The sequence below is a fragment of the Miscanthus floridulus genome, chromosome 3 (assembly GCF_019320115.1).
Source record: "Miscanthus floridulus cultivar M001 chromosome 3, ASM1932011v1, whole genome shotgun sequence".
Taxonomy (NCBI): domain Eukaryota; kingdom Viridiplantae; phylum Streptophyta; class Magnoliopsida; order Poales; family Poaceae; genus Miscanthus; species Miscanthus floridulus.
In genome coordinates, this window is record NC_089582.1 from 30,280,125 (window position 1) to 30,293,059 (window position 12,935).

At 42.4% G+C, this 12,935-nt stretch overlaps 1 protein-coding gene across 1 annotated transcript; it reads left to right on the forward strand.

Annotated features, from left to right (window-relative positions):
- Positions 1 to 9,610: 9,610 nt before the first annotated feature.
- On the forward strand, positions 9,611 to 11,223 carry LOC136545360 (uncharacterized). The gene is made up of 2 exons (XM_066537386.1): positions 9,611 to 9,639; positions 9,734 to 11,223. The coding sequence occupies exon 2, from the start codon at positions 9,749 to 9,751 to the stop codon at positions 11,078 to 11,080; it is 1,332 nt and encodes a 443-aa protein (XP_066393483.1). The 5' UTR covers positions 9,611 to 9,639; positions 9,734 to 9,748; the 3' UTR covers positions 11,081 to 11,223.
- The last annotated feature ends 1,712 nt before the right edge of the window (positions 11,224 to 12,935 follow it).

Below are 12,935 nucleotides of genomic sequence, written 5' to 3' on the forward strand. Positions count from 1 at the left end.
TTGCAGAGCAGCAGCCTCGTAAGCTGCGGAACGTTCCATGCCAGTGGCGGACCCAGGATTTGAACTCAGGGTATGCCGTCCAAAATTTTTCATATATAATTCGGTAAAACCATTTCTCAATTCGGTAATAATTATAAAATCAAACATAATTTGATATATACACACTAAATTACATGATAAGTATGAAACTGAAAGACATAAATTTTAATATAAATAGTTCAAACATCGATTAACAGTCCCAAATATAAACATAAAAGAGAGTATATATCATGCTACTTATCTGACTTTTTAAACTATTTTCTAAGGGATGTGAATGTTTCGATTATATTATCTTTATTCACTTAAAAATGCCTCTTAACAAATTCTTAATTTTGCTTTCACTACATCATTGTAGAAAATACCCTATCAACAATTGACATTGCCTAGCAATATCAATAGGCGTTATGTTTTTACATAAAATAAAAGAGAAGAGACAAAAGCAGAGATGGAATACCTCGGTAGCTAGCAGTCGAGATCTATGCCTAGCACGTTAGTCGTGCACGCACAGCAGCCGACCAGCAGCAGCGAAGTAGATGGGGCGGATCCTCAATCTGACCATCTTAATCATGATTAGTGGTGACGTCGTGTCCTCGTAGCCTCGCCTGAGCGCGTGTACGGCTTCGATGATCAGAGACGGCGGCGATCTGAGACCCAATGGCATTGGATCGATGGACTCCTACCATAAAGTCCCGTCGTGTGGGGTCCTTCCAAGTGACATCGTGTGGCCGTAGGCCGGCCCGTAGCTGGTATAGGCCGTGTCACAGGGTGAGGTCGTGAGGCTCGAAAGTGAAAAGGCCTCACACCGCATGGCGCAGCCTCAGTTAGTTATTTTGAAAGTTTTTTCTGTTTTACTACAAATAAATATACATGTATATATACTCTATACATGCTAGACCTGCAGGGTATGCCAGTGCATACCTGACATATCCTGTAGATCCGTCCCTGTTCCATGCCAGAACTTTCCCAAAAAAAAAAGTGTTCGTGAGTTGACACGGGAATATGGAACTGGCAATTCAACCTCAATGCCATATAAGTAAGTACCATCTTCGAGAATTTCATGTCTACCAGATATGTAGGGAAAGCAGCACTGCTGTGCAACTTGCTGCAGGATAGTGAGGTACGGCACACGTACTGTGAACATTTTCAGTGGACAATAGAAGCGCCGTGCGAGAGGCTAGAAGCAATAAGCAAACATGGCCCCCAATCCCCCATTAAACAACCGAGGTAAAAAAAATAGTGGACACAGACTGTGTCAAGAACGACAATAAAACGTCACATTTTTTTCAAAATTTATTTGTAGACAGTAAAAACAGAATCAATATTTATAGTCTCCCTTTTTTTTCCCCCTTTGGTTTGTGAAAAACCCAAGACAAAACCTTTTTAAAATGTTGTTTTCCCTTTTTTTTCCCTGGAGCCGGGGGGAACGGCCCAAAAAAATAAAAGAAAAGCAGAACACAATATTAGTCACATAAGTCATAACAACAATGCAGAACACAACAAGAGGTACACGTATAAATGCAAAACAGAGGATAAGACGTAGGCATGTACCTGTGCAAGACACTGCGGTGTCACAGAAACAGAAGCTGCAGCACAAGGAAGACCAATTGGAGTCCTCTCACAAGACAGCTGAGGTAAATATAGAACCTATATTCACTAGCACAAAATTCAGCCATAAAATGTGTCGTTGCCAGGCAATTGGCAATAGGTATACCCTAACTGAGACATACCTTTGGGACAACTAAAGGACAACGTCAGCCTGGAACCAGAGGTGAGGCCAGGGAGGAGTGGAAAAATTTACGATGTAAGTCATATGGGTTATGACAATAATACATAGCACAACACAAGGTACACAGATGCATCCAAAATAGAGGATGAGACGCAGATATATACCTGTGTGAGGCAATGCGGTGTCACAGAGGCAGGAGCTGCAGAAGAATAAAGGACAATACGAATCCTCTCAGACAACAGCCTAGATAAATGTAGAACCTATATTAACCGATGCAAAATGAAGCCTGAAACTGTGGGATAGCCAAGTGACAAATCCTGACAGAAGACAGGTCAGGTAATATGGAAGCTTATATTTGAATGACAATTTAGAGAAGCTGTTGGAGGGTAGTTTTTCAACCAAATCTCTATTCCTAACGTTTAGGAAGGATATGGAGAGTGTCTTGGAGATGCTCTAAGCAGGAAGAAGAAGCCAGGTGGAAACGACGATTACAATAGGAAGCGGTAAGAAGTGAAACAGTAATAACAGAATCGGATCCAGGTAAAATCATGCGGGAACAGCTGGAACCGTCGATGGTCTGCATCCAACGAGCGAAAAGATTCTAGGTGACGTGGCCACGGGTTCTTTTTTAGGAGCCCGCAAGGTCTGTAGAGTTAAACACGATGTGATGTGCACTTTTAACCTTTTTTTTTAGGGAATGTGCCCTACTAACCTGCCTTGAAGAGTTCTTGTGTAGAACATGTTCCGTAGAGGCTTCCAAGTCGTCTAACGCTTATACTGAATCTTTCAAGGCATTGAAAGCAACACATGGTAACGGAACATTAAAAACGAAAGCTCTGCCACATTAACCTCAAAACTGTCTACTGATGAAAAATACATGACTGAGCATAGCTTTTTTTTTTATATATGTCTGCTTGATTGTGCCTCAAAATTTTGTTGTATTGCTTTGAGTGGATGACTGGTTTAAAGATTAATTATCACAAATCAGAAGTTCTAGTACTAGGGGCTGAAAGAAATGAACAGGAGAGAGTTGCAAACATGCTTAATTGCTCAATTGGGAATCTACCTATGATTTACCTTGGTATTCCCATATCTGATGCTCATCTAGGGATTAAAGCTCTAAGTGGGATAGTGGCCAAAACCAGGAAAAGACTTCAACCCTGGAAAGGAAAGCACATGTCTTCAGGGGGTAGACTGATCCTAACCAATTCATCTTTGAGCAGTCTTCCTCTTTACATTATGGGGATGTACAACCTGAAAGAAGGAATACATCAACAATTAGACTCTATTAGGTCCAAATTCTTCTGGCAGGGCGTCAATGATAAATTTAAGTACCACATGGTTAGATGGGAGAATATCGGCATTCCAAAGGATTATGGGGGCTTAGGGGTGATAGACACTAGGACTATGAATGAGGAGTGGGCAAGTGGGTATGGAGGATGTTGAAAGCCAAGGATGATGATCAAGTTTACACTATTCTTAAAAGAAAATACTTCAAAAACAAATCCTTTGCACAGGCTGAGGGTAAATAGGGATCTCAATTTTGGAAGGGGATAATGAAAACTAGGAATTCTGTAAAGTGGGGCCTAACTGCTAGAGTGGGTAATGGAAAGAATGTACTTTTCTAGGAGGAGGTATGGGTTTTAGATATACCACTAAGGCTTGAGTTTTTATCCCCCTTTGATCTCTGCAAGATGCAGAAAGTGGTGGTGGTTGATCATTGTAACACCCCTGGTGTTAAGCATCACTAAAACATGATCATGTCATCATCATGCATAGTAATCACTCATAGTAGCTAATCAAGTTTTGCATCCACTAAAAACAATGTTCTTTGATTAGCAATGCAATGCATGTGTGTTGTAATGTGTTGAAACCAAAATTCTTTTAAGGTACTTTGTTACCTTCTATTTTGGAATTTCACTAAAATACTTGAACTTATGCTCTAATAAACTTTGAGGTGTAAAGTGAGTACTTTACACTAGTGTCAAGTGTTGGGCATGAATTCAAGTCCAACCAAGTAAAAAAATTGAACCTAAAAATTGAAATCAGAATTGAAAACCCACACTTAGGCAATTTTGCAATTTTGCCTAAGTCCTGGAATTTCGTTTTGAATTCAATTTTGGAGGGATTATAAAAATGAAATTCATAAATAAAATGGTTCAAACATTAGTATCAATTGTTAGTATAAAGTTTGTAATACAAGATGGTACTATTGATTGAAAGGTTTGCTAGTTGATTAATCACTAATTAAATTCCCTAAGATAGCTAACCAAATCAAATTTTCAAAACCCTAACTGAAGTTCCGAAATCAGTTTCAAAGTGCTCTTGTTCTTGACCTTGGATCTCTCAATCTGTTTAGAATTAGGAGATGATTCTTAAATCAATGCTGGAGATCATATCAAGAGGAACAACTTTTATTTCTGGAGCTTTTCAAGTTTACATTTAGGATCTGGAGAAAAATTAGGAAGAAGATTGATCATGCTGCTACAGTACTACGTCGGCAACCAGCTTGCCTGCCTGCTTCACCGACGAGCCGCCGCCCTCCAGCGCCGCTGTTTCTACGCGTTGCACGCAGCTGCTCGCGGTGGCAACGCCAACCAGCTGCTGGCGCGCCCAGAAACATCGACCGCGTCGACTTAAGCCCGAGCCACCGCTGCTCTCTATCTTCTTCCCTCTCCGCTCGCCCCCGTTCCTCTCTGCCCGCCGGTCGTTTTCATCGTGGCCACCGCGCACATAGCTCCGCCTCGTCTTTGCGCTCTAGTTGAGCTAGCTTGCAGTGTCTCGCACCGCGGGAGTTGCCCGCGCCGCCGCTTCCCACCACAGCAATTCGCCATCGCCGCCGTGACCACCTCACCGTGGCCAGGTCGCTCCGGTGAGTCTTTCACCGAGCTGTTTCGCATACTAGCTCCGCCCTGATGCCGTGATGCTCGTCGACTTACCCGTTTAACCTCTACCGTACAGAATCTGTCAGAACGTGTTCTTGCCGTTGGTTCGCGCCGCCGTCATCGCCCTCACCGTCGACCGTGCAGCTCCGCCCCGTCTCCGTCTCAACCAGTAGGCGCAACGGCTTCGTGGTGAGCTCTTGATACTGCCTAGGTCGCTATTTAAGCCAATTAGGTTCGGGTTTGGCCGGAGCATAGTTGCGCTGGCAAGCTCTGCTCTGTTGTGCCACCTTGGCCGCGGGCAAGCACGTCCCAGACTCCAATCTGCCCGAATGACCCCTCGGGCGGGTTCACATGATCGACTAGAGTGTATAGGCATAGCTAACGTCGCCAGTATCATCGTCGTTGATTACCGCCGTCGTGCTGGAGCGCCGCCAAGCCGCCATGGACGCCGTCGTGCTTGCTGCCGTGCTCTAGATTTTCAACCGGTAGCGTCAGGAGGTTTGCGAGGTAGTGGAGAGTCCGTTGTGGTATCTCTCGTCGCCGGCGAGCTCGCCGTCGGCGAGTACCCGCCAGTCAACGGCCGCCGTGCTGCGGTCAGCGCTGGCGTGACCCCTGGTGTCACTGTCAGTGTGATTTTTGATTTTCTGAAAATGTTAATAAATGCTAAAACTTGATTAATTCATAACTAAATAATTAAGACTGATAAGTTTATGAAAATTTTTGTGTAATATTATCTTTGTATGCTCTACCTAAGAAAAATAGGAAATGTACATTTTCAGTACGTCTAGTAGGTTTAAAATTTATCTCTTTTAATTAATAAATGGATCTTCCATGAATTTTATAGGTTAAAATAATTATCCTAAAATCATAAAAATTTTATTGTATATTTTTTATGCTTCAATCAACCTTCATAAAAAGTTTGGCTCTGTTTTGATAAAAATAAATTGTTTACATAATTTAAATGCCTTTTATGGATTAATAAAAATACTAAAATGATTTCTATAAATCCCTAAATGGCTTGGGTGTGATTTTGGACTTGATTGTGGACCTTGGAACACTAATCCCTTTGCTGTTCCCTAGCAATTACTTTACTTGATTATTGTACTCATATTAAACTTGTTAATAATAATAACAAACAATATTGATTTGTGAGTAATTAACCAAACTTAACCGCAAAGGAAAGTTGTATTCAAGTAGTTACCTTTATTTAGTCATCTTAATGTATGCTTAGCATCTCATCATTCTAAAGCATGCATGTTTAATTACGTTTAGTAATCGAGAGTGGAATTCCATTGTTGAGCAAGTCCCAGTAGTGGAATTCTTTTAAGTCGGAGTTGGATTTTGTATCTGTGGTATTTCTGAACTAACTGACAACCTCGACACCTAAGGCAAGCCCCGAAGCATAAACCTATTTCCTTGTGTTTACAAATGCTATTCACATAAGTCTATGGCTTGTTGCATTTAAGTAAATAGGAGTTGGTTGAATACCAATTGTTGCATGCCTGCCTTGACTTTTCAATACTCATCCTTGTCACCCTATTAGCTATGATATGTTAATAAGGCTTAGTCATGCTTAGTTGATAGGAGTTAAGTAACGAGTTAATGGTTCCACACTCAGGGTTGGTCCTGAGTCTTAATGATGATCATGAATATTAATTTGAGACCGGGCGAACTCTTTGCTTGCGTCAAGAATGGAGTCTTGACGTAGTGCCCCACCTGCGTCGATTAAGGACCATTCCGTTGTAGATATGTTGTGTTCGAGACCTTGTAATACTGGCCACATACTCCGGTAAGCATGATATCTCTGTTATTCCATTATGTGAAAAGACAATTGTGTACTGGAAGTGTGGAGATGGTGAGAGTAGCGTGTACCCATCCTGTGAATCCACCAGGACTGGCGCAGGGAGGTGGAGTACTGTGCTCTCAGGTAGCGCAGACCGGTTCACATTTTGGGGGAGCCGAGTGAGGGTTGATATATGTAGGTCCGAGACCGAGAAATGCATATGTCGTGTGGTAAGGAAACCCCGGCTGGGCCAAATCAATTCAAATCGCCGTGCTTCTCAGAGAAGGAGACTCGATCCCCCGATCTACATCGTAGTTAATAACTGAAACATTAGTGATTTGATCCTAAGGTGAGATGGTTAAAGAAGTGATTGATGTAGATCAGGTGCAATTGAGAGACTCATAATTACTTAACTTGGGCTAAAACTTTAAAAGTAAGGATCAAACATTAGTAAGCTTTTCTGCAAAAGTTAATCTTGATTCTTGTTACAGACTTACCTGCATATCATTGGAGTCTTTTCTTTTCGTCGGTTAAGTCTTGTTAAGTACCTTTGTACTCAGGGTTTGTTAAACCCTTGTTGCAGGAGGAGAGCCAGCAGTAGAAGAGTTTGTTGTGCACCCTTGGACAGGGTGAACCCTCTTTTGTGTGTTGCATAGTGGTACCTGTCATGCTACCCTACTGCCTAGTTGGCTAAAGCTTATAAGTTTGAAATAACTTAATGGATAATTTGTAAACTTATGGTTTGTAAGACTTCCGCCATTTACTCTGATGTAACATATTTATGTATTTGTACAAACTGTTGTAATATTGCAATGTCTTCTTTAATGGATCTTGCTCGAGAGAAGAAAGTGGATGATTCGGGGTTCTCCGAGGACACCCGACAGACTTCATGAATTGTTTGGCTCCCATGTGCTGCAGTCAAAAGTTTGTAAGGCAATGACAGGCACAGGTGGACCATATAATTTGAGCGGTTCTACCACAATCATTGGACAGTGCATGGATGGAAAATTGAATTTCGAAGGCCTCTAGGGATAGAGGATATGCATGAGTGGAAAAGACTGATGGACATTCTCGATAATGTTGTTATATCTGAAGGAGAGGATACCTTTTCATGGATACTGGAAAAATCTGGTCAATATTCAACTAAGTCTATGCATCGCAGATTATCGTTTAGAGGTATTGTTAACAGGAGAATGGTCAAACTATGGAAGAATAAAATTCCAATGAAAATTAGAGTCTTTATGTGGCTAGTGATGCAGGGTAGACTCCAGACAGGGTCTAACTTGAAAAAGAAACAGTGGAGGGGTACTGGCAAGTGCTGCCTGTGTGGGGCTTGGGAAGATGAGAATCATATCTTTTTTTTCGGTGTATTCTAGCTAGATCAATTTGGGCTTGCTTTAAAGAAGCCTTGGGGTGGGACAGAGCACCCTGTAGCCTACAAGATTTCTTTGATAACTGGCTGCCTTTGAATAGTAAACAATATCATGTTAAGCTCTTTGCATTTTCTGTTGTTCTGTGGTCAATCTGGACTACTCGAAATAAAATGGGGATAGAGAGGAAATTCCAAAGATCAACTAACGAGGTCTTTCACAAAATGTTCAACTTTCTGCAGAAGTGGAAGATACTGCTGAGAAAAGGAGATGCAAGATACCTAGAAGATATAATCAGCGTCATGAAGCTGTGGCTGGAGGCGTTCTGGAAGCAATCTGACGGCATGGAAATTGAAGACGTGCTGTGAGAAGCCTAGTCAATAACTCGAATGTTCTGTTCTTTCTCAAAATTCTGGTTGTAAGGTGTTTGATGCAGGCTTTTTGTATGCGTGGCTTTATTTAGGCTTCTTTCGCAAACTGGAATCCCCAGTATTTATATTCTGTGTGTGTCGGCCTTTTGTTTTTAGTTCTTTCTTGTATCGCTGACAAACAGCAACTTGTGAGCTTTCTATAAAAGCTGGGTATTTTCCTCTGCCAAAATAAATTGTGCCTGCGATATCAGAGCTTGCTTCGCTGTAGGCCTGTTCTATACTGCTGCAACTAATAGTTGCTATGGTTCTTTAAGAGCTACTTAATTTAACTGTACACGTTAGCTGTATATGATACTTGAAATATTCCATGGCGCTTTTCTAATGTAACTTAAATGGCAAAAAAACTTGCAATTTTTTGCTAAAAGTTCTGAGCTGTGGATGTTGTCCTTGTGATGAAGTTGTATCAGGAAGCAGTGCCAAAGTTCTACGAGAGAAGAGCATCTCCAAGAGACTCTATTTCCTTCCTAAATGTTAGGAATAGAGATTTTGGTGAAAAACTATCATCTAACAGCTTCTCGAAATGGTTATCCAAATATAGTCATTTCTTATTTCGAATTTTTCGCTAGCTAAAAAGAGAAGACGAGAATAACTCTCTAGACTGTGCACTGGAGAATGAAAAGATATATGAAAGCGATTTTTAATTATGCAAATGACTCTTTAAATGATAATTTCGAAAGTGAGATTTAAAGAGGCTCTTCGAGATGCTTTTAGCTACGTGATGAGGTGAAGTGCCAAAGTTCCAGAAGCAATTAGAGGAAAGGGCCCTCGGCATTTCCATGTGATTCTGTTTTGAAATCCACACCATTTCCCAGCTAGGAGGCAATTAAATAAGCCCTTGTGTACCTTTGTCTCGGTTCTAACTCCTAATTACCGCAACAATTATTTTAATTGACACATTGCAAATAACCTAAATTTTGTAGTGTTCCTTTGCCCATTATTGTAGCGTTCTCGGGCAAATCCGCCTATTATTGACCGGTAAATTACTTGAAAACTGATTTTATTAACCACACATTTTACAGATTTTGGGAAATCTGATAAAACATTCTCAAGACTCACCTTTGTAGAGAGAAGTGAATAAGATCATCATACACTAGGCATCCTCTCTTTTTTTTTTTTTTTTTTTTTGAGGAACACTAGCCATCTGTTGGACGGTCATGAAGACCAGACACTAGTCACTGTTGGCCCAGCAGCGAGGGCAAGAGGCCCAGCCCAGAAACTCATTTTACAAAACGCAGCCCTTGAAGCCCAAACCTGCTCTCCTGGTCTGCTCCACTGCCCGGCCCAGCGGCCCCTGAGTCAGTGAGTCAGACAAGGTGCTAGTGTTTTAGCCCAATTCCTCGGTCGATTTCGCTTCCTCGGCACCGTCCAGCGCCGTCACCGTCAGCCCCGGTCGTCTCCGGCGCCGGTACGCTTTCCTGCTGACTGCTGCTGCATCTCTCTCTCTCTCTCACGCATGCCTGATTCCCCTCGCATCTTTCGCTCGGTCCCCCGCTTTGCAGTTTGCTTTCGGTGGAATGGACTGCCCCAAGACGCGCGACGCGGAGGCGGTCGCCGGGCTCCCCGACGACCCCCTCGTGGAGATCCTCTCCCGCGTCCCCGTCAAGTCCCTCTGCCGCTGCAAGTGCGTCTCCAAGGCCTGGCTCGACCTCATCACTGACCCCCTCAACCGCAAGAAGCTACCCCAGACCCTAGAAGGGTTCTTCTTCGTTGTCGACAGCGACAGGGATGATGGAGATGGTGAAGACAGCAAGAGTGATGGAGGTGGCGACGACAGCGACAGTGATGATGGAGATGGTGAAGACAGCAAGAGTGATGGAGGTGGCGACAACAGCGACAGTGATGATGGAGATGGTGAAGACAGCAGGAGTGATGGAGGCGACGACAGCAACAACTTGCGACGCCAAGTCTGTGTGCATTTCATCGACGTGTTTGGGAGACCCTCGCGTCCTGTGGACCATTACTTCCCCTTCCTGACTGAGCTGCCTGGGATTGAGGAAATCATGCTCTTGGATGGCTGCAGTGGCCTCCTCCTCCTCTTTGGCTGTAGCCAGGGATCAGGCAAATCATTTAACAAGAGCTATTATATCGTGTCCAACCCTGCGACTGAGCAATGGGTCGCTGTGCCCGGCCCTGACACGGAGTGGCTTTACTCGTCCTTCTATTTGGTTTTCGATCGGCTGCCTCTTCCCACTTCCATTTGGTCGAGAACACGGATAGCAGTGCACATCTACTCGTCTAACTCTGGGGTGTGGAGTCCTGTCGGAATAGACTGGGGTGACCTTCGCATAGAACATGGCTTGCACAGAGCCAGCGCGTATGCTAATGGCATGGTGTATGTGGTCTTGTATGAGGGACTGAATCAGATACTTGTGATGGATGTGGAAGGCAACACAAGGAAGACCATCCATGTTCCCTTACAGGAGGGCTATGAGTTCAGGCTGTGTTATGATTATGTTGGTCAATCCCAAGGGCATTTGCATTTGATTTACCATGCTTACCTTGACCTGGATTGTGATGAAATCCCCCCAGAAAATCAGAGTTATGAATTGTTCATATGGGTTCTTGAGGATTACGATACAGAAGAATGGGTCCTGAAGGACACTGTAAGCTCTTTGAAGCTGTTTGGATCGATGAGTCCCGGAACGACCAATGACTTCGAAGTGGTTGCAGTTCATCCAGATCACAATTTGGTATTTCTTATTCAGCACTATAAAGATGAGCTTATATCATATAACATGGACAGCAAGGTACTTTGTCGTCTCTGCACTCTTGATCCTGGCTATGTGCCCATCTTTCCATATGTGCCCTACTTCTCAGAGTTGCCAGCGCTTGAAAATAAGCACTGAAATTGTTGCTTGTGGGCTACTTATTGGGACATTCAGCCGAAATCAGATCTTCCTGTTATGGTGTACCTGGCAGCTTGGGTAACTGTAGTAGGATTGGGCGATACCTTTGGTTCTTCGATTGGCTATGTATGTGGTTCAATTAATACTGCAATCTGTTCAGACGAGTATATGTAAGCTAGCCTTACATCTGGTTGTCTCAATGAATATTCTAAATGCTACCTTTGAGCTTCCAGAATTATAAATCTCCTTATATATGATGCGTTCTTTTTTTCCATGGCTTTACTAGTGAGTGAGTACTGTCTGGTGTTTATACTGAATCTTTCGTGGCATTGCAAACAACACATGGTAACAGAAATTAAAAATGAAAGCTCTGTCACATTAACCTCAAAACTGACTAGTCATGAAAACTGAAAAGTCACTACCGGAAACAGTAGAATTGCCGAGTGCCTGAGGGTTTGCCGAGTGCATTCCATCAGGCACTCGGCAAACATCCTATTTACCGAGTGTTTTTAATTCAACACTCGGCAAAACCCAACTTTGTCGAGTGCCTAATAAAAAACATTCGGCAAACTACAACGAAACACTCGGCAAAGTAGAGGCACGTGCGCTGGGCGTGCGGCGGCCATGTGACGGCCGTTGGGTGCGTCGCCCTGCCGTTATAACTTTATCGAGTGTCCGTTAGAGACACTCGGCAAAGACAAGGTTTGCCGAGTGTTTTTTATGGACACTCGGCAAAATCATGTTGTTGACGAGTGTTTTTTATTGGCACTCGGCAAAATAATAAATTTTTTTTCTCTCCTGCTCCCCAAACTTTTTCTGCTCTCCACATACAACATGTGGTACTACATTTTAAAATTTGGTATATTTATCTGTTTGTTATATTTAATTAATTTATTGCATTTAGAGAATTTTTTTTGTTTAAGTCAAATTTGAACTGCAAGTGATTCAAATAATGGAATAAATTGAGTGGAAAAATCATATTCATGTTATTGAGTCCATTTTGGGGCCTTACCTGGGAAATGAAAAGAAATTTCGAACATTTTGTTCAGGAAATACGACCACGAACGTGTGGCCGAATGGTTTTTAAATTCTAAAAAAGCAAACAAAGTCTGAAAATCACGAGATTTGTCAAGATCTCATGATATCATACATGGAGACTGTGGTAAAAAATTAAGAAGGTTTCGCACAATTTGTCACGTACGACCTTTACAAACCGAAGCATCTCCGAAAAAGAATCAAGGAGTTGAGAAGAATCTGGTAAGATTTGAAGTCAAAGTGACGGTCAAATTGGGGTTTGACTTCAAAACTTTTTGTATAGGCAATAGACAACATAGATTGGTTCACGTCAAATTTTTGTAATTTTTCGGATCCGTTTGATAATTTTAATTTATTAACTGCAATTATAGAATTTTAATTGATATAAATTGAAGTTGAGTTATAACTGCATGAAATAATGGATTAATATTCGTAGAAAAATCAAATATGCATTGTTGAATGAATTTGACAAGGTATTTTCAAATTACATCATAACAAATTTAGTAAAACGCGTTATGAAGAAGGAGGATGGGTGGCCATGAAATATCAATTTTATTTTGCCGAGTGTTAACTGTACGACACTCGGCAAACAATATAGTTGCCGAGTGTGGACACTCGGCAACATACCCAAGCCGGCCCCACTTACCAGTACCGTACCGGTTGGAAATTTGAAAAAAACAATGCCGAGTGTTTTGAATCTGGCACTCGGCATACCTTTACTTTGCCGAGTGCCAAATCACGGGCACTCAGCAAAGCCCTTTGGTTTTTACCCGATCCGGCAGCACACTTACTCACACACACTCACTCGCACACACACGCA

Excerpts from the sequence above, each read along its gene's own strand:
- LOC136545360 (XM_066537386.1), top strand. The coding sequence starts at position 9,749 with ATGGACTGCCCCAAGACGCGCGACGCGGAGGCGGTCGCCGGGCTCCCC.